Raw genomic sequence first — 22,569 nt, forward strand, 5'->3', positions numbered from 1 at the left:
TCTTTGCCCAATAGGTTTATATGAACATTTGCATTTTAAGCAAATAAGGCAGAACTAGTATAGTGCTTATAATAAGAGCTATAGGCAGCTTAACATATTACACAATATTCACCATTTGCACAATCAGTGCAGACCAACGTGCATGAAATAACATCACTCAATAGGAAAACAATGTCACTGGTGCCAGTATAAGTCCTATAAATGTGTTCAATGGATGGATGCACTAAGTTGATACTATACATCTGGCTTTTTTTCTTGTATATGCAATTTGGTTTGAGTTCCATGAAAGCATATTTAATTTTCCGTTTCATTTTTTTTTTTTGTTCAACTGTTAAATCGTTCTATTCGTCCTTGTCCAATAACCCCTTGTCCCCCCCTTTTTTTTTGTTCAACTGTGAAATCGTCCCACTAGTCCTTGACCAATAACCCCTTGTCCCCTGTCCAATAATCCCTTCAAGTGGTCATCCTAATAGAAAAATTTCCACTCTGGCCAGCATTCGTCGCCTATGCTCAAAAAACGTTTGCAGCACTGCAAAAGATAAGGGCAGCCTGGGCCAATCAGGATGACATGCACATCATGATTATGTTCCTACCACAGTCTTATACTGTGGTAAATAGGCCCACAGGAACATGATCACATAGTGCACACCATTTTGATTGGCCCAGGCTGCCCTTACCTTTCGAAGTGTTCCGAACAACTTGTGACACTTTGTCCAGAGAGAAGTGCAGATTGGAGTAAGCCATTATTCACGACCGAAAAAGGCTGTACCTCTGTCAGTGTCTCCTGCGCCATCATCTTTGATCGAGAGCACAGGAGACAGCTTCCCTGGGTCGCCATTCATGTCGCATCGAGGATTTCAGCAGCCGCCAGGCATCGGTGGTTCGCAGCAAACCAGAAAGGCACTCTGTGGTGTCCGGACAAGCAGGCACGTCGTTGCAAGAGACCTGTGGCAGATTCAAGGAAACAAGAGTCAGAGGTATCATTCCTGAACTTGTATTTAAAAAAAAAAAAATACAGCCTAAACACATGGTCCACACTACATGAAAGTATAACACAGGTGATAGAGGGAATGAGAAAAAGTCATTTCTTACCAAATGCAATAAAAAAGGGCAACAAGGGCCATATAGCAATTGTGTTTCAGTGCACAATAAGACCACACAGAAAAGCATTGTAGGGAAGGGAACAAAAGAATATAACACGAATAAGAGGAACAGCATTAAAGACAGCAGTGGCAGCAGATACTTGAGCAGGAATACTCATAATCTGTGTTGCCATCGAGGTACTGCAGATAATGTGATAAGGAGAACACACAGTGATTAATACCATTGATGCCTTGTATAATTTGAGAATGCCAGCTTCCTACCACAAAGCACAGAGGAGAATGCAGTATGCATACACATGCATATATGTGCACACATCACATTTATTCTACCGTATTATTGTTCCTGCATTAAGAAATTATGCATGTCCTCTTAGGTACCTCCTTACATAAATGATGTAAGCATATGCAAACAAAGGCAAATAAGATTAGTTTCCAGACTGCCATGTAAGAAGAAGCTCATCCTCTGTTGATGATTCAGATGGCAAACGATCAGCTCCAAGCTAAAAAACTAAACAGGCAGAACTTCTACGGAGAAAAAAGGACCCAGCCCCAAAGCACAAAACTCTCCTGCCAAAACTCTTAACGACTCCTGCCAAAATTCTTAACGAGAACTAAAGGTGAACTGTGCCAAATTATGCACCTAACATTACTGTCCTAGCTATAAGACAGCGATTCACAGCAGGCAGCTTGATTACCTTTCATGGTAAAGATTTCGATACCAATTTGAAATGCAGACATTACATTACCAGTCATTACTGCTCCCTTCATGGTTCCCAAGCCCAAAAGGCAGGTTTCGTGGGTGGATACATGCTTACAGACCGGCAGCACAGCGCCCAAATATGCAAAAGGCAGGCACAAAGAAACCCAGCAGTGCGAAAGCATGCACGCACTTAAGTAGAATAGCTGGTTCCCGCCTTCCGCAGTTTCAATACCGACACCTGGACGCATGAAGCTTGAAGCGCGTTTACGCAGCGCTCGACGGTGGGACGCGGCTCTTGCGCATCGCCGGTTGTGCGCGCAAAGGCGGGCAGCTCCCGCCTGGGGCGGACGACCATGGGGTCGCATCGATGACGGAGAGAAATGCAAGTTGTAGGGAGCACCGCGCACAACGATAAGCGGCCCGCGGATCGAAATTCGGGAGGGGGTAGGGAGCTTCGAGCGCAGGTATCATCTCCAGCGGCCCTCGGCATCGCGTTGTCGTAGCAACGGATAAACACAGCACGCGGCGCTGACCGACCGTTGGGCGACGGCGGCGCTAGCGGCGCCTGCAGCTGCCGGTCTCCTCCTTCGGGAGAGAGAGCCACGAAGGGCAGTGGTCGAAAGCGCGGATCAATCGACTGCTCGTTCATCACCCGCCGCGCTGCTGCATGCACAACGCAATTATTGGGTAAAGCTAACGCCAAAAAGGCGGACAAACCACAGCTGGCGGAGGAGCCAAGCCGCCGCACCTCCGACTACATTTGACGGACGAACTGAAGATAAAATGAGACGAAGCGCTCCCTTGGTGTACGTGAGCACGCACGCGCATGATATCGCGTAATCATTCCGAGAAAGTTCCGTTGCTCAAACCAGTGAGCCTCGCACCCCTGCCTTGGTGCAAACTCATGGCGCAGTACAATCGGCCATCCAGAGCGCTCTCCGAAACCGCAAAGAAGCAAGCGACGGCGTTGGAGCAAATACACCGTCACGGTCCAATGAGAACTCTGATCTGAATCCAAATCGCCCGTTGAAATACTTCAATTTCGTGGAGCAAATGCAGTTCGTCATTTGTAGTAAATTTCATTCGGGCAGTATCGCGATGTGAAAGAATAAGCGTGGATAATCGAAAGATGTGATTTAGAGCAGGGCTTAGCGCGAGAGAAACAAGGTCAAACTGGCCCAAACGTCTACTCGGCTAAAAACGAGAACTGTTTTACTCGCAATATGCACTACCCGCTTCCCTACAAGCCGTCCAGTGGCGTAGCTAGAAATATTTTTCAGGAGGTGCTATAAACCGCAGGTAAAAATTTAAAAAAAGTTTGCGCCCGAATAATATAGTAATAATTGGTTCACGGGAAAACAGGAAAGGAAAGGCGCAGTATCTGTCATACTTGTTCTGTGGACACCTGAACCGCGTCGTAAGAGACGGGAGAAAGGTGGGAGTGAAAGCGAAAAGAGACAAAGGGGGTGCCGCCGTGGAGAGCTCCGGAGTAATTTCGACCACCTGGGGATCTTGTCGCACAGCACACGGACGCCTCTTCGTTTCGCCTCCATCGAAACGCAGCCGCCGGCGGTCGCGATCGAACCCGGGTAGTACGGCACAGTAGTCGGATATCTTAACCGTTGCACCACCGCGGCGGCGCCCTGAACAATATCTAAGTCATTTTTCTGCTTTAATAAAGCCGAAGGTTTACGAGTGCACATAGGACTCCGAAGGCTTGGTTCCTAAATGACATTTATTTTTTCGCACACACAAAAATGAAACACTCGTATGAAAAATAACGGCCATTTAAATGCATCGCTCAGAAAATTACGGAGGTTGGGGGGGGGGGGGGGTCACGCTGAAACAGAAGACCCCTCCCCCCTCCCCTTCACTCTCCCCCTCCCGACTACGACCCTGGTGCTATCTTCGCAGGGATGGATCTGTTTCCAGTTGCCGCGTGCGACAGTGTGTGTGTGTGTGTGTGTGTGTGTGTGTGTGTGTGTGTGTGTGTGTGTGTGTGTGTGTGTGTGTGTGTGTGTGTGTGTGTGTGTGTGTGTGTGTGTGTGTGTGTGTGTGTGTGTGTGTGTGTGTGTGTGTGTGTGTGTGTGTGTGTGTGTGTGTGTGTGTGTGTGTGTGTGTGTGTGTGTGTGTGTGTGTGTGTGTGTGTGTGTGTGTGTGTGTGTGTGTGTGTGTGTGTGTGTGTGTGTGTGTGTGTGTGTGTGTGTGTGTGTGTGTGTGTGTGTGTGTGTGTGTGTGTGTGTGTGTGTGTGTGTGTGTGTGTGTGTGTGTGTGTGTGTGTGTGTGTGTGTGTGTGTGTGTGTGTGTGTGTGTGTGTGTGTGTGTGTGTGTGTGTGTGTGTGTGTGTGTGTGTGTGTGTGTGTGTGTGTGTGTGTGTGTGTGTGTGTGTGTGTGTGTGTGTGTGTGTGTGTGTGTGTGTGTGTGTGTGTGTGTGTGTGTGTGTGTGTGTGTGTGTGTGTGTGTGTGTGTGTGTGTGTGTGTGTGTGTGTGTGTGTGTGTGTGTGTGTGTGTGTGTGTGTGTGTTATACGCGAAACTCGCATGCTGTGCACCTCGAATGCACAGGCTGCAGCGTATTGCTCCAAGAAGATCCAATTGGCCGCTAGGCGTGGTGCGAAATGACCTAGGAATCCGAGCGACGACACGACGGCTACACTGGCTGGTTGGATCTGGCCTTTCCGCGGCTGGCACCGAAATTGTGATCGCGCCCGACAAGTCGGCGAACCCCAAGGGCTCTGTGCGAGTTCTCTGTTGATTCTAGTAACGAATCTTGCATTCACCGCAGGTTAAATAATCGGTGCGTCATACAAGCTGTGCAGAGCAGGGAAGCGGGAACACTCACGTTCTGCTTGCCTCGCGACACTTTAAGAGATGCGGGCGTACTATGTATGTCAGCGCAATAGAAGTACATAAATCGTCTCGAGAGAATCTGAATTCAGTTTAGCTGATTTTATCGCAATTCAGCCTTTTTTTTTTTTTTTCTGCTACGCCATTCGTCTACATTAGTTTGGTTTGGTTTGTGGGGTTTACTGTCCCAAAGCGACTCGGGCTATGAGAGATGCCGTAGTGGAGGGCTCCGGATATATAGACCACCTGGGGTTCTTTAACGTGCACTGACATCACACAGCACACGGGCGCCTTGATTTTCGCCTCCATCGAAAAGCAGCCGCCGCGACCGGGATTCGATTCCGCATCCTTGGGCACAGTAGTCGAGCGTACTAACCACTGCACCACTACGCCGGGGCTCGTCTGCATTAGATAACAGTGATACAATATTTTTTTTTATAGACATGCCCTTTGTTTTGAACGTGGCCTTTCATTCGTCACAACAAAGAGTATTGTTCTGATAGCATTTCATTTACACGCAATATCGCCAATTGACGCCAACACAAAACCTGCAGCGTGTAGCAGGATTATTGTGCATGCTAGAGGGAACACACTCTCCCCTTTCGCCGAACAAAAGGAACACAATCTGAATGGATGCTAGAAATCATACTCTAGCGTCTCCTAAGGAACCTGCATCCGTAGAGGGAAACCCCTTGTCGCTAATTTCCAGACGTCTTCTTACGACGTTTGGAAGAGGTTCTGCTGTAGCACATTTTTTAGGTTTCTTGATGTCTAGACTTTCACACTCGCCTTACTCCCTTCCCTTACAGCGCGGTCAAGTGTCCACAGAGCAAGTGTGACAGATACTGAGCCTTTTGCTTTCCTCAGTTATTATTATCATTATTGTAATTATTATTGACGATGCCAAGAAAATGCATTCTGCATCGCCTTTAGCCGGGGCATTAAACGAGCTATTAGGCATATGAGCCATCTTTTAAGACTTAATCATGCTGAAACCAGGACGTTTTCTAACCGTCTGTTTCGTTTCGGATAGTTGACGTATTCTACCCCAGTTTGTGCCGTGGTTTATGTTAACCAGAGATCCAGCATTGTCATTTTGCAAAAACGTGGATTCCTTCAGAGCAGACTCCGTCCTGAGTAGCCGGAGGAAAGTGCTAGCACACCACGAGGCGAGGTGGTCTGGCAACCGACGAGGAAAGACGGGAATAGCCACGGCGGACGACGTCGACGCCCCCCGCACACGACGAGGAACCGGCGGTGACGAAACGGCCACTGCTGTCCCTGGATAGAGGCGGCTGATGAGCGCGGCGTAAAAGTATCGGCGCAGGTACAGTGACGAAAAAATAAACGCTGCGCAGAGCTCCTCGATGCTGAACTCTAGACGGCCTTACCAGATAGCCTCTACACGCCGGACGGCTCATAAATGCGAGGAAATTGAAGAAGATGCGATAAGCGGGGAGTCCGGAGTCTCGCTTAATCCGACGCTTAATTCCAGGCGCAAATGCAACGAAAAATACCTACTACCACTTATGTACGGAAGCGCATGCGCCACATCAGACTTCACAGGCTGTCCGTACGAAGCAGGCCGAGAGCCGCCACATCCCATCGTTCACGAAAGCACGTGGTGCTCACCAACCGACTTGTCATATAGTGCGAAGAGAGGCTTACCGATGATCGCTAAGGAGTGACTAACTGGATTCCAAGCAGGAGGCGGCAGAAAATTACGTGGGCAGATGAGATTAAAATGTTCGCAGGAGACAATTGGATGCAGCTAGCAGTGGATTGCGTTAACTGGAGGAATGTGGGATAAAGGCATTCGCCCTGCAGTGGGTATAGTCAGGCTGATGATGATGAGTCGGCTTGGCTTACTACAACGTTCGCTGCTGAGAAACACCGTGTGCTGCGCATCCCGTGGTACGCCCGATTCGCGTCGCCTTCATCCGCAGCGTTGAGAAAACCCCACGAGTTTATTCCTCTTTGGCAACGAGCAAATCCGAAGCAGCATCGACAACGTAAGTGGCTCTGCAGCCAAGGGCTTTTGTACCGTGTGAGGGCCGTCCGCACGGGGCCGCGACTTTTAAAAGGCGTAGCTTGGAAGTTTTTTTCGTGTGCTTCTGACGCCTTGGGTCCGCGTTCAAATGAAAACTGGTATGTTCAGCATTTAGTACATACAGGAACTCTACAGGCAGCAAGTTTTTGAATCGTATTTTTTTACTCCTTTATCGCTACAAAGTACTTGCCTATGCTTGTGCATAATGCTACGGTATCCTTCCTTGCACCACGACACACCGTTGATATATATTTCCCGCGTCCACGATTTACATACACCGAATTGATGTGGGAAATCACTAAATATTATTTTCGGCATTGACAAAAATATGCTGAACAACTGATTTATATAGATCACAGAAACTGTCCAGGAAAGTTGCATTATTTGACATATAATCTATAATCTCTAATGTGGCACCATTTCCGCCCCCCCCCCCCCTTTTTTTTTTTTTCATTCGGGAAGCGCTAGGACTCTGACAGTAATCGGCCGACATCAATGCCTTTCGCATGCACTGAAAAGTAACAGATTATGTGAATAATATTAAACAATCATACCCCTGTGTGCTGTGCGATGTCAGTGCACGTTAAAGCATCCAATGTGGTCGAAATTTCCGGAGCCCTCCACTACGGCGTCTCTCATAGCCTGAGTTGCTTTGGGACGTTGAACTTCATAAACATAACCCTAAACAATCACGAGCGATTTGCTTTCTGAGATGGTGGACCTCAGTCTAGACCAATAACGTTACTAGAGCCAGAAAATTTTTTTTGTTGTTTGTTTGGTTTGTGGGGTTTACCGTCCCAAAGCGACTCAGGCTATGAGAGACGCCGTAGTGGAGGACTCCGGAAATTTCGTCCACCTGGGGTTCTTTAACGTGCACTGACATCGCACAACACACGGACGCCTCGCTTTTCGCCTCCATCGAAAAGCAGCCGCCGAGGCCGGGATTCGATGCCGCATTCTTGGGAACAGTAGTCAAGTGCCATATCCACTGCGTCACCCCGGCGGGGTCGGCTTTTATTTATTATTTTTTTTTCTACACCAGCGTAAACGACTAAAACATTTTGTCGTTTTATCAGATGAACCCGCGGCAGTTACTGATTCACTCTGCGTTAGGAGGGATGACTCCGCGCTCGCGACAGCTCTATCGCGATAAAGAAATCCGAACAGCGCGGGGCCTACAGACTCGGTTTTTTTTTTCGAATTTCTTGCACCGCCCAGGTACAAGAGCGACAAGAAATTCGAACAGCAGAGCAAGAAGGCGGAGACTTATTCGCATTTCTTTCCATCGCCCCTGTACGACAGTTACACCTAAGCGAACAGGTAAACAACCACAATGCGGCAACGTTTTAGCCATGCCAGAACGGCACTCGCAGCTATAGCAGCTCAGATTCATCGGCTGTTGTGGAACTAAAACGGCAATGTTTTGATAATAAATATCATTAGGTATCTCGAAGAGCACGTTCGTAAAAAAAAAAAAAAAAATCTATCTTCAGTAGCGCTGCAGCACAAAAGCAACTAAGTTTAAGCTTAACCCTCGTTGACGGTGTATTGACCCCCCCCCCTTTTTTTTTTTCTTCTACGAACGCATTTTACGGCGATATCCAGCTTTAAGTACCAGATGCTGCATTTTCAAGTTTCTAACCCGATAAGAAATACTGCAAATACAAGTTTGCAGTGACCGAAACATAGAATACGTGGGTTACAAAAAGTAGGCACTTCAAGCTTCACTTAAAGCGCCGCGGGTAAGCCAGCGATTTTTTTTTTTTTTTTTTGCCTCTTCGCTTATCCCCAATAGGTTTCCGTGTACCACTGTGGAAGCTGTGGGCATCACTCGACAAAATTACGGCCGCCTTCACGCACCTCTTTCCCTCGCAGCATAGTGGTAGGCACATTTAAAGTTATTCAAGACAGCGCTTGTACAGATGAGCGTGTATCAATTCCAGAAACTCCCCCAGTGTACTACATCCCTGCTGATCGCAGCAAAATGTCTTATATTCGCCGTCGTAGCACATGGGATCGATTTGTCACCCGCAGCGCATGAGGCTTTCGTCCCCATAAAGGCGAAGCTGGCGTAGTTTCAGTGGAAACGAGGGCCGCAGCATCCTGTGGCCAGCCCGTCGACGACGTGTGCAGATAATGGGCGGGAGTGCACGGGGAAATTGAGTAGGTGCGCGCACCGTTATACCGGTGGACGCCCTGGCGACCGAGGGAGCCTGGATGGCCCCCGAAAAGCGCTCCTCCGCCGCCCGAGATCGATGGCGGGCCCTCATCAGAGCGAGCGGGCACGGCAGACCCCCCCTCCAAGGTCAGCCGCCCGGCGAATGCCGCCGCTTCCCGGCCTGCCGCCCACACGCGCTTTTTTGTTCAACGGCATCATTTCTTCAAAAGCCGCCGACGCTCGCTAATTCGCACGCAGCCCGTGAAATGAAGAAAGGCCCCTGAAGCGTGGCAGTGCATCGAGGATCGGGCGATGTGCGCAATGGCGGAGTCCGGCAGCATCGGCCGAGATCCGGCCGTCCAGCGGAGGGAGGGGGTGTTCCCGTGTTGTCTTCCCGTCACCATGGCTCCGCTCCTTCTTGCTATTGATCGGGTTCCCCCGCCGCCAAGACCGTCCCGAGCCGCGCTCCTCGCCGAGATGGGCGGCCTCCCCGGACGCCGCCGCATTGCTACGGATGGGGCCCACAGCGCGCTATAAGACGCACTTGTGTCGAAAGCGCGTCAACACCTCTTCGTTTTCAACTACTGTAGTTTCTTCACTCCGCAAACTTTGCAGCGGTCTTTTCTTCCTATACCCATTCCCCCAAGAGATGGGGAAAAACGAATGTGTATGTGCTAGGGAAACGCGGGAGCACGCTTGCACGTTAAGCTAAACGAGAAGCAGCCCGTGTCCCCAGCAGCAACAAGAAGCGCTAAACTTCCTCTCGCTCATGCCTTAAAAAGGAACCGCCACGGTTCCTTCCAATGAAAACCCGCCTAGATTAGACGCCGCGCCAAGACCGAAATAATACACGTGGAGAAACGCGGCGATCGCTATCAGACCAAAACACTGATGCGAGAGACGCGGAAGGGAGCACACGCCTCCCGCCGGGAATTCCCCCGGGAGCTCCCACTCGGGTGTCGCTGAATCGCCTGTTTACAGCTGACCGGAAACGATCCTTTCACAGAAGACGACGAGACAAAGCATTTTTTCCAAGGCCGCTCTTCCACCCACGAGGCAGAGCGCTTCCACTGGCTTCTTCAAAACGAGCCATGAATGCGCAAAGGCAGCCAGCCGGTTTGCTCGAAACTGCTCAACTGTCAGCCATCGCTCATCACTCACCAAGTGCGATGCGAGTCGTTCCGCGTAGCTAAAGACATTGAAAAGGTCGCACGCGTGGCAGAGTGTCTGTCGGAGAATTCCAACCGGGCTACTGGCGGGACTAACCTAGCAGCGGATTCTGAGCGGTGAATGACAGGAGTAATTACGCGTACTGCCGGGATACAATCCTTTGAACTTCATCACGTCGAACTAAAAGCTGTTCGATAGCTAACGCTGCTGCTGTAATGCGTGATTTAAAGACGACGAGAAATAGCAGCCAAAGAGCGCCGGTGAGCCTAATTGAAATTAATGAATGAATAATTATGCGCAACTGTGAGAGAGAGAGAAAAAAAAAGAAAATGAAGCGTAACGCTCGGTTTCAAAGGTGCCGTTACAGCAACATATGCCTGCTACGACGCGCGAAAGACAGCGGCGTGCACTCACTCGGCTGTCACCATGGGAACGGAAGGTTGCAGCAGACGCAGGAGGGACACGTTTTCACGCTGCTCACTGCCTGAATCGCCCGTATTTCCCACAACGCCCTAGAAATAGCACCAGTGACGCAGAACATCGTGGAGGGGATCGCGAAAGCATAATTCTTAAAGCTCCTACTAACCCCGACGTTCCACACGAAATTAAACGATTTTGTAGTCTAAAAACGCCAGCTCTCTGCCGACTACACCGAGCTTGCTGCGAAACTACATACACAGAGAACAACACCGCGCAAGGGCACAAAAAACATTCCCAAACTCACCGAGTGATGCATGACGCTGCATCTTAACACTAGCTCACGATTCACTTTCTCCTGACTCTGACTTACGAAGTCAGGGGGGTGGGGTAAGGCAGTAGGCGACTAAAAGTTCCGTGTTATGTCAGAAGTAGAGGTACTGAACAACTTTGTGAGGAACAACGGCGACGATAAGATAAGGGCACTGCGGCAGTGAACCTGAAACCTTAGACACGAAAAAAAAGAAAAAGAAAAAGTGGGGCATGTGATATCCAGCGCAAAAAAAAAAAAAAGAAAAAGGAACTGCATGCTACTACTAGGTCCTCAGATAACTAGAACTTACGTCATGCTCCTCGGCCATTACCACAGTGAGGCGCATGTGATGTTGCAGCATTAAGACGCCATCTTTAGTTTCCTGCGACGACGTAGCTTCAAGAATTGAATTTTTCATTTTGATAAGAGCCAGCTGCTGGGATAGATCATACTGATGCGCGAGCGTAATTGGCAAGAATGTCTACTCGACCACGAAGAAGACCGGGATAAGAACGTCCCCACTTGCGGTAAATGGCAACTCCAGCTATTCTTTCGCGGCTACCCAGCGTCATGGCTCTTACGTCACACTGATTTCGTTGTAAAGAGACGCCGACGCCAAAAAGACGACAGGGCGCAGAAAATACAGCGATTTATCAACACAATAACACCGTTAAACTTCGCGTTTTCCATGCCTTTTGCTGCTGATATTAATTGCTTTAGAGGCTGCCAGCATTGCTTTTCCCTTCTTAATATGCAACGAAGTCTGCGCGAGATGGAATGCAGAAATCTTCTACAAGGCTTGTATTCCAACCAAATGGTCTCGTCACCAGAGAACACTCGCAGTCTGTTGAAACGAAAAGGGACAGGCGCCTCTTTACCGCGCATTCACAAGTCGCGAACGTGTAGCGAACGGAGGCCGAAACCGGTCGTGCTCGAGAAGCAAGGCGCTGCACAATCCCCACACTCTTCATCACCTATTTTACACATAAAAGGTTCGTATTCAGCCACTGTGCTCGTTCGGCATCACTCCATGAGTTGTCTTGAAGTCAATTGCAGACATTTCCAAGTTTACTCAGAAAAGGGAACTTGCCCCCGTTCGTTTTTGCAAATTATACGAGAATGGCGACTGGGGAGGAGACCTTTTCGTTGGAAACAATATTTCATCAGCGCCACAGTATGGTGCATATCCCACGAAGATCAGCGCCCCAATCAGCCCGAGGCAGATTTATGGGTCACTCTTGCGGTCCAATATGAAAAATGTATTTCTTGGACCTTCTCGGCCGGAAAATGGGATCCAGCGTAGCTGTCTAAAGGAAAATGTTTGCACGGTGGGGAAGGGCTCCATAAATCCACCGCTGCCACGCTCACACAGTACTAAACGCCCATGCTCGCCCATTAATAGCTCAAGGCACCGTGCACCATTTTGTTAAAGAAAAAAAAAAAACCATCACAGCCAGCACGAACCAAACTCATCATTGGTACAAAATAGGTTCACAACGCCAGCGCCGCAGCCATAAAAGAAAAAAAAATGCGCAGAGACGCGCTTCTTTGCAAGCAGGACGATAGCTGAGTGATACTGCAGCGCCTGATCCGAGAATGGGGATATCGTACACACAAAAGATCAATAGCGAGAACGCGGATAGACGTTGAGTACGCCGAAATACCAAAAACACATGACTTGCATACTGGCACTCTAACAAAAGCATCGCTCTACCCAGACGAAGCTTGTCGCGCAGTACAACGACTGCAATCACAGCAGTAACTAAGCGGAATCAGGGGTGGCGATCCTGAAACGGACGCAGAGGGATGCCCATCGCACGAAGGAACGGGCGACGCAAATAGCCAGACTGTCTTGGCGCCTCGATGCTGCTGCTGTTTGCGGTGTCGATAAGGAAGAACTGTGGCAGTGGCCCCCACCGGCTATCCCGCGATAAGGTTTTCGTGTAAATATTCGGTGGAAGCCGGTAAGGGACGGCAGTACAGGATCTTTATCGCGACAACAGGAAAGCCTTCGCGGCGAGGCTTTACGGGAGAGAACGGCACATCACCTCTCACCAAAGGTGACGTCACGAAAGCAATTTGGGAAACGGGAGATGGTGATGTCATTCCTCGTTCTTCCCTGCAGGAAGCCGCGGCTATTCTTGGGCGCCACGCCGTCGCGTTAGTCCTCCGCATTAGCCCCTGTTTTCCCTTTCGTGGGTACAGCATACTCCCGAACACAGCTGCCAGAGCCCCAACTCCTCGTGTTATCCGCGTAATAATGACTTAGCCGCACGCGCTTCCCACTATCTGTCCACAGTGGCTACGAAGAGGGCGCAGGCATCCTGCGAGGGGACAGAGGGCCGTTTCCGGCTGGCATGCGGCGGCGGGCGCCGGATGCGTGCACGGAGGCGAGCCGAACAGCCCCGCTGCATCCCCCGCCAGGCTGCAGAGCGGCAAGAGGAAAAACTGCTCCCACCGGACAACATCCCGCGTGTTTTCCGCGCTACGCTGGAAGGGGGTAAGGCGCGTCCGGATGCTCCAAGAGATACGGGCAGCTCAGCCACGCACGAGCAGTCGCCCGAGGGCTGCAACGAACGCCCGGACACCGATGCGCGCTTCTCGGCACCGTTTCCGAGTTGGAGAATCGGCGTCGCAAAGCAAACGCGGGCTTGCGAAAACCTGCGCAAAGAGCCTCACTTCCGTTCTTACGCCACTCTGTCGCAACAGTGTACAGGGGGCGGCACACAGACCTCGCTAAGTGCAAGCCACGCGAGCAAGAACGATAGAAACGCGCGTCCTAAACGGATCTCGGGAGGATGCTCACCTGGGCGGCAGGGCTGATGGCCGGCGGGCGGCCGCGGTGCGAGTCCGCGTGCGCGGGGCTCGGCGCGTCGGCCGCGGGCGCCGTTGCCCCAGCGACGCTCCTGTACACACACACACACGGGGCTCCCCACCTGCACAACGGATCCGCGGATGGCAGATCGATGGAATGCCCCCATCACCGCCCCGCCGGGAACCACGTGATCGTGGACACGGCGGAAAGCCTTTCTCCTCCCTCGCGCGAGCGTCAATGGAGGAAGGACAGAGAGGTCGCTGATCGCCTTCCCGCATCCCCCCACGGAGGAACAAACGACGGAAGCACGGCGACGTCACATCCTCCAGTGTCTTGGAGCACACACCTGGGCTGTCGCCGCGTTGCGCGAGAGCGCTGACCGCCGGTGACAGCGTTAAGCATTCCAAACTGGGCTCTCGCTCGAGGAAAAACCCGGCGAAAGTCGCACTCATCCCATTAAAAGTCCGGTCAGCTACGCACAGGCGTCACGGGCTGTGCGTTGCCCTTTGAAAAACATCCGTTTGCGCGGAGCGCCGAGAAGAGGAGTCGCAATCGATCAACATCCCGAAGAGCCAAAAAGGTCAAAACAGACGCGCCTCTGTAGCCGCGATGACGGCCCGGGCCGCCGCCAGGTGAGCCACGGGCGGCGCCACATCGACCGCGGCCCAGTGTCGACAAAGCGCCGCCACATCGCTGGAAGGCATCCGAAAAGAAGCTGTGTAATCGCCTTCCTTTCGTAGGAGGAGGCGAGGGCGTCTCTTATCGGACAGCCATTGTTCGCCGCGGGTCCGGAACATGCACCATTTGGAGCCCTTCCGCACGCCGTCCACGAGGCACCTCGGTTGTCGCCGGCATCGTCCGCCCTCGGACCGCGAGACAGCCGCTCGGGCGCCGACTCGCCACTCCGCTAAATTTATCCCTCGAAGGTGGGCGACCTTGGAGGAAAATCCCGGCGGATTCGGGGGCGAACAGCGCAGGCAAACAGCATCTAATCGGCGGACAGCAGACTCGGGACTGTCCGACCAGGCGAATCGCCGCAGTCAAGAAGTGGAAACACATTCGCAGCGCTCACCGGGAACTTGCTTTTGGCGCCGTATCCAAAGGCTCGTTTCACGCGCTTCCATGACGCGCGTGTATGGGAACAGGTGATGGCCAGCCGGAGATAACGCGCGCTTATCGGCCAGGACCGGCCATTACCCGCAGCGCTCCAGATACGCTCGTGTTCCAGTATCAGCTACGGGCACATCTTCACGAGGCCACTATTAGATGAGGGCGGTATTAAAAAAAAACGGCATGCCATCGATGGCTAATGCACTCCGCGTCGCAGTTTTAGCGGAGATATAACTCCCCATAAAATTCGAAACAGTAGAATACGCTGGGTGCGGTGCAGTAAACGAATCTCGCAAAGGAACGTAAGTAAATGCTAGTAAATAACAAACGGCCGCCAGCAGCATTAATATGAGCTACCAGTCGTCGTCTGCAGGAATATTTTTTTTTTAAAACCGCGTTGCCATTATAGCCCTCACTGGGTGCAAACACCGGGGTCTGCGAGCCCGAACGAAGCCTTCCAGAAGCCTAAGTAGTTGCGTTACGAAAAAGCGGCAACGAAATCAGATTCAAACGCATAACAGGAAGGCGATCATCGTACAAGTGAAAATGCAAAATCAAGACCGCTGACACAGATTTGATGCATTACATGGCGACACCTGCGACCAAGATAATCATTGCACCGACTCCATGGCGGGCCGTCATTCAAGGCGCGGACGCCGTGAGCGCGTCGTAGCCGCATCGACGATGTGACAAGGGAGAGCCTGCAGCTACGACTGACTTTCGCACCAAGCGAGGCGGCGCGGACACTTTGCTCGAAACCATCATGAGCGCCCAGAAGGCGACGCCGCGTGCTCGAGGGCAACGGCCACCAAGGCCGACAACATTCCTGATGCTCGCACAGGCATGCCGACCCAAGCTGCCAACAGTGAGTATCGTTACTCGGACACGCAGCGACCACGGGAGCATCGTCGCCACTGCTTCGCGACACAAATCACGAGGCGCAAAAAAAAAAAAAAAAGTAAATAAATGAAGCAGCCGTCACCGGAACGACCATCGATGGAGAAGCGTCAAGCGGCACGGGCTGAATGCGTCATCAATGACGAACGCCGTACGATATCTTTCCTCGACCTACAAGATCACCTCATTCTAATAATGCGCCTTTCTCACTCGGACTTGAAGCCTTAAAGGACTTCAACAAAGAAGATGCCATTAGTACCCATCCCTGGAACAACTCGAAGTGGAACAGCGTAGCGTGTTATGGAAACGTACCACAACAATGACAACACACAAGTGACCTCCCCTGAGCACGCGTAGCAAGGGGGAGGTTGCCATGTCCAGTTCACTTTCCCCGCCCGAGCCACGACGCATCATCCCGGACGAGCGCCCTTGACCACGCCTCGCGGCCTCCCCGCCGCCGCGAAGGGCGCGCTCCCGCGGAGGACCGCGCGCCGGATCAACTGGTCGCCGCACGAAGGCTGCGCCGACGGCAGTTTCCTCGTCGGGGAGCCCTGCGGCGGCGGCCAGGGCCCGGCCGGTTTTTTCCCGGCGGGCCAAGCCCGGAGCTTCCTCCTGCCGCCGTTGCCGCGCGTGCCGTCAACCCAGACTCCCCGGAAATGATCCTACCCCGGTGATGGGCGCAGCCCCAAAGAGTGCTGCTGCTCCGACCAGACCACAAGCTGCGAGTCGGCAACTGTCACCTGCGCGCTCACAGTGTGACCCAGAGACGAAGAAGCTTGTAGCATTGTTTACACTCCGTTTGGCGCTCCTCCCAGATTGTCCTAAGGATATCGATCGGAAGGGAACAGAAACAGGTGGGGCTAAATGGGCGTACAAAATCGGGGGAAAAAAAATAATCGGTCTATTGATCCGGCAAGGAAACCAGAAAGGAGAAATTATTTTGCCCCGCCGGGGTGGTGCAGTGGTAAGACGCCCGACCACTATGCCGGAGTACCCGGGTTCGATCCCGACCGCGGCGGCTGCGTTTCGATGGAGACGAAACGAAGAGGCGTCCGTGTGCTGTGCGATGTCAGCGCACATTAAAGATTGACAGGTGGTCGAAATTACTCCGTAGCCCTCCACCACGGCTCCTCTTTCTCTCTATCCACTTTCACTCCCACCTTCCTCCCTTCCCTTACGGCGCGGTTCAGGTGTCCACAGAAACAAGTGTGACGGATACTGCGCCTTTCCCTTCCCCTGAACCAATTATTATTACTATTATTATTACTATATTCTACGCCAATACAGACGGCAGCGCGTTGTTGTTCCAGACAAAGAGAAAAAAAAAAACAGATCAAATACGACACGCCGAGGCGTGCTCAGTTTGCTGAAAAGGGCCACAAACTATTCCGCAAAGTTTGAACAGAATGCGAAAATATGCGACGGATCCCAAGGATGGAAGCTCGAAATTGTATTTGAAACAAACGAGGTTGGGCGCGAGTAGAAACTTAGAAGACTGGAGGTTGATAAAAATTAACTTAGAGATACAGAAAAGATGACCGAGGTCTCGATACAACCTTGTGCGGGTTAGCGGATTGGTCTTCAAATATAGCAGACGACAGCTACTTCAAAAAAAAAAAAAAAAAAAAAAGGAAAAGAGACAAGACGAGGTTAGAGGGTAGGAAAACAGCTCTAGCTAGGCGCTCAAGATTCGCTATCAGGATGTGGAACACAGTATTAGCATTATCATCACCAGTTCGAGTACGCCCACAGCACGGCAAATGCCTCACGTATATATCTCCAATTAACCCGGTCCTGCGCCAGCTGTATACATTTGATACGGTGCTTCTTAGAAAAATCGCTAGTGCGCCGCTGATGGCGCGTAGCGTACATAGGTTTTCAGCTCAGTCCTATGCCGACTAAAACTAGCAATCCTCAAAAGTCCCCGTTGACACGCAGAGAGAGAGAGAAAAAAAAAAAAAAACTGGCCAGAACAGAACGAAAAGCCTGAACTGGCTGCTCTCACAGCTTCCCCCCCCCCCCCCCCCGCCCCCCTACACACACAATCCCTCTCATTCGAGCTATCTCCGTCGTTACACAAAAACGCGCTATCTCTCTCGCGAAGCCACTCTAATCGTATCCGTATCTAGGAGACGTGCTCGTCCGCGACGCACACTTCCGCCAAAGCTCTCTCTCGCGTTTGTTTTCGCCTCTTTTCCGTCGGGTTCGCGCGGGAAGTATAAGAGAGCGCTGCTTCCTCATCCCTTTATATGCGTAATAAATAATCTCCGCAAATTCTACGTAAGGCACGCTAGCCTAGTGACTTTGCGCAGACGTCTATTAACAAGAGAAATGAGGCACACGGAGAGCCGCTCCACGGGCGAATCCCGGAGCACGCGTGCAAGCACTCCGATCGCTAGTGGATACTCCGAACGCCTTCAGAAGGGTCCGCGAAGCGGGCTCCTCAAATTGCGCGGGTTCCCAACTTTCTTCGGCCGCAGATCGGCCGATCACGTCTACGGCGCGCGATAAAGCCGGGCGCAAAAATACGGGCCGGCGGCGAGCGTAGCGGGCGAGAAGGCAGCTTCAGACCGGATAAGCTTTCTCCTTCAGCGGCAATGGAGGTTAGCGGGCCAGCAAGGGGAGAAGAGATGGTGGGGGTACGTGCTACCTGAAGCAGCACCGGCGGTAAGCCAAGCGGCACAGCGGCCGGCCCACAAAAGGGAGCGGCGCGCTCCCATCTCACTGGGCGAGATTGCTTCCTCCATGCCCGCCGGCTCCGGCGGATGCGGCAGCGAAAGGAGCCCGCTGCGGCAGGACGCTCGCGCGCGAAAAGGCACGCGCCAACCGCTTCCTCCTGGACACATCGTGGCAACCCCGCACGAGAAGCAACAGGCAGTGCGTGGACGCGCTTAGTTCTCTGTTGGGCTCCATTAACGCGATGATATGAGCAACGTTAGATATGTGGGCCGCCGTAGCAGTGGCTCAGGCGGGCAACATTAACATTCCCTTCCTCCTTCAGCATCGCTTCAACTGCTCGGAAAGAACACGGCACCCACAGCTCGGCTTTTGGCGGGGAAAACAACGGTGTAACATTATAACAATTACAGACTGGTTACCGCATCCACACCCTTAAGCGAAAGCGGAAAAACCAACCTCTTAGTCGGCCGTGGTCAGCAAACTGCAGACTAAGCGAAAAGAGGCAGTCGATGTATTCGGTGGCTGTTCCGACGGCGACGAGAAGCGAACAGGAGCGAACTGAACAGTGCCGCGTTTCCATGATGCCAAGCACGGCTTCAGTGCAGCGAAGCGCTCCGACAAGTCGAAAATGAAACGCGGAGCATATCGCCTCGACTCCACCAGCAACGACCCAGTCACAACGAGAGGACACGATAAGAAGCCAGAGATGTCTGCCCAGACGGCAGACGCCTAAAGGGCAGGATTACGTTTCCACCAACAATAGAAGGGATATCTTGAAGGCGCGCTGGACCGTACCACAGAGATGACCACTTTTTTTTTTTTAATTTAAAGGCCGAAATTTTTGTACGCAGCACTTCGAATGTGACTGCGTTACCGCAACTAGCCTATGCGAGGGTTTCAAAAGCAAGAAAATATCCGCGGGAACGCAAAGCCGCCATTGGCCTCGGCTAAGGTGAAGAGCGCGAAAAGCAAGACAAAGAAAAGGCTGTCGGCAGTGTTCAACAGAAGGCCCGCAAAACACATATCAGGCACGGTGCATCGTCTTCCCTCGTACTGGCGCTTGCCAAGTAAGCGCGGGCGTGGAGGAGCGAGCAAACGGGCGATGAGGCTCTTTCCTTTCTTGCGCGCGGTCACAGTCCAAAGTCGAAGCACAAGATGAAAAACACGTAATCCCGAATACCCGGCTAGACGTTGTGAAGTTGGCGTTTGCTTTAAAAGCATCCCGCACCCCCCTTTTAGGTGTCCCTTTTTTCAGCAAACGACATTACAGCCCCTCACGACATACAACGACATTACAACATACCTCTTTCATGCTGTCTTGCGGTGATGGCCAAATCAATGCGGGCTCTTGGGAGTCGCAGCGCGCTAGCCTGGCAGAGCCCCGAGTGTGCTGCGGACGTGATTCGGAGCTAAGTGCCTCACATGGCCACGCCAAACGCACTTCTGACACTGAACATCTCGTTACAGTGGTAGTAAAGTTTAAAGCATGGGACCAAATATAGATGGAGCTGATGCCGTCGAAGTGTCTCCTGATTCGTGCAAGCGATATTTGACCATCCCTTGATCATTTTTGCCGCCTCAACGGGCTTACCACTTGAATTAAAGAAATAACCATTATTTCGGGCTCTGCGGCCTCCGAGGATTTACAAAAGGCAACGCGGCCGGGCCCTTTGCAAGCTTCTGGCAGTCAGCTTCAGTACAGCGAGACCTCTTTCACCATAGCGACGAAACCTGTTTCAATTGTAGAAATCGGGTGCAGAATAATGGAGCAACTTTAGGATAGGGTAGCAACGGCTGAGCTAACCATATCTACACTTTCTCTTACAAGATGTTTGCAGCACTAGGAAAGGCAGAGGCACCCCGGTCCAATTAGGATCACGTGCACTACAATAGGCAATTTTGCTCCTGCCCGCCTCTCTCCTCCCAAATTGGCGGGAGTGACAGTAGGAGCACAATTCTCTACTATAATGCGCAGGGGGCGAGAGGCACTTAGGAGCACAATGGCAAGGGCTCCTCTGCCTTTCGCAGTGTTGCAGATATCTCGTGAGACGAAGTATAGCCATTCTGGGAAAGCGCATTATCTCCTTCGCGATACGGTCACGGGCGCCTTTCCTGCATGCTTCCTCCGCTGCAGTCCCGAAAATTGGCTCTGAAATTCGGCTTTGCTAACTCCCACCCCCTAGGAAAGTGGTTCAACTTTCTCTGGCTCTATTAACGGAAGCGGGAATCCGTGGGTTAGCAGCTGGCGGTTCTTTCTTCGTCATGCCTGTACTTTCAACAGCCTCGGACAGTTCACAGGCTCTCAACAGAATCGGAGACTCGGGTTTTAATTCATGAGCCTACGGGATGTTTTCGCTACTGGTATATATCACCAAAAAGCTCCATGTTTCAGAGGGGTCCGCTTTCCGGGCGGCGAGCAGTCCGCTTGGAGAGAGCACACTTGTTCGCACCGCGAACGAGTGAATTACTGGAGAAACACACGGCGATACTAGGGAAGCACGAAGCAGATTTTTCGCCGGTTCTTTCATCTAGCAGACATGTACCGACAAGCCCAGCAATTAACCCTCCTGAACTACTATTCTTGTACTCTGGGCTACTTTCTACGTTTGTTTGTTTGTTCCCTTCTACCGCGAACGAGAACCGGAAGGAAGGAATGGCGCTCCGGTGGCCAGCGAGCACCGATATCGCCGCCGGGCGTGTGAGAAGTGCTCGATTCAAGACCTATTCTAACGTGACTGCCGTCACATTGCTCTTTGGACTGCTTTTCTTTTGTTCATTTGGCGCTACCAGCCATTCCCTATGCGGCAAATGCTAGGAAGTGTACTGTTTGTGGTTTGGGCTAGGGGTCCGGAGGTAGGAAGAGCGGGAGCAGGGTCCCAAGTCATGGCCACAAAGGCAGGTCTCCTTCCCTTTTCCGTACTCGCCCTTGCCGCAGGCGGGATGGATTGGTAGCGCCAGGTACAAAAAGCAGTCCAGCCAGCAATATGGTGCTAACCAGGTTGGAAAGGCTACGTTTCAACACGATGTCATGCCACAGCGAGCCCGCCACGAATGCGGCTTCCGCCAGAACACAACGACTGACAAACGAAATCCCGTTTGTTGTCAGGCGGAGAAGCTTAACGAACCCGTTTGCTAAAAAAAAGAATCTCCATAGTTGTCTATCCAGTGATACCCGAACGACAGGGCTGAATGAAGAGAGCGGTGGCTTCGTGGCATACGCAGGGTGTTTCATCGAAGACTGACAGCAGTTTTTTTAATGTAAACTTTTGATTTAAAAGAGTACATACTTCGGCTCAGCTTTGTCAGCAATGCAGTGCTTCACAGTATAGCTAAGACGTGCTAGTACTAGCAGAGTGGTTAACTAATACTGAACAGTTAAGTTTTTAACTATCAGGGTTACGGTCCTTCTTTTCGACAGGCTTGTTCACCTACGGTGCGTGCTATCTATATCAGTTTTTAGAATTTCGCAAATGCTCTTCTCGTTGCTGCTGCAGCGGCAACAATCCTGGGGCCTAACCTGAATGAAAGAGAAACTGAGGCAGCGTCAGCCACGCCTACAAGCGCGCCTGTCTCGTGGTCTGCAGTGTAACCATCCTTCTAGTTAGCATGCCTTGGCTGTACTGAGATGCACTATACCGCTGACAATACTAAGCCGGAGACAGTGCTCTTCTAACTCAAAAAGGCCATACTTAAAAATTGCTGTCGGCCTTCACGGAAGCATTCTGATGCTGCTACTGAACACAAGGACATCGAAGCGAATATCGGCCGAATTTGGAAAAAGAGTAACGCATAACAACGCCCATTTGTAGTAAGATACAAAAAAATAAAGAAAAAAAAACGTTGCTAACTATGGAAAATAATACGCAGCGTATATGATTCAGTTGAACAGTAAACAGTCAGTTTTTGGTATACCTGACCGTGGTATACCTGAACGAGCCAGAGTCACCAAAGTTATTGAGCTTACAATTCTACGCCATCGCGTCTCTTATAGCCTGAGTTGCTTTGGAACGCTACGTGACACCCCACAAACCAAACCAATTCTACGCCATAGCGTATAGCACTCATTGGGTCGAAAAGCCGTCTCCGTAACCCAGAATTGAAAAAAAAAAAAAAAAAAAAAAACGTGTCGGCAAAAAAATACGCACGTGAATTCGTACCAAACCTGTGACGCAACCGCTCTTCGTGCAGCTTTAAGAGTTGCGTCATACTATTTCGTTCCCCGTTTAGCATCCATTTTCTAATCGAGTTGAAGGTTAGCTTGCAGTAAGCGTTCGAACCGATGACATATATGTACTTCTAGTCGCATGCCGTT

At 51.4% G+C, this 22,569-nt stretch overlaps 1 protein-coding gene and 1 pseudogene across 6 annotated transcripts in view; both read right to left on the reverse strand.

The window, feature by feature from the left end:
- The window catches only part of peb (zinc finger protein pebbled), a 43,007-nt gene that overhangs the window by 9,672 nt on the left and 10,766 nt on the right, over positions 1-22,569 (reverse strand). The window contains exons 1-2 of one of the 6 annotated variants that reach the window (XM_084590152.1): positions 14,644-14,699; positions 770-945 (exon numbers count right to left, since the gene is read on the reverse strand). In XM_084590152.1, coding sequence (XP_084446278.1) covers positions 770-842 — 73 coding nt within the window. In that variant the 5' untranslated portion in view covers positions 843-945; positions 14,644-14,699. The other 5 variants (XM_084590156.1, XM_084590150.1, XM_084590155.1 and 2 more) reach the window with 5 other exon arrangements.
- Positions 13,059-22,569, reverse strand: part of LOC146205467 (uncharacterized) — a 68,204-nt pseudogene continuing 58,693 nt past the window's right edge.

The sequence above is a fragment of the Amblyomma maculatum genome, chromosome 1, assembly GCF_055883805.1.
Source record: "Amblyomma maculatum isolate TAMU_Amacu chromosome 1, ASM5588380v1, whole genome shotgun sequence".
NCBI classification, from domain to species: Eukaryota; Metazoa; Arthropoda; class Arachnida; order Ixodida; family Ixodidae; genus Amblyomma; species Amblyomma maculatum.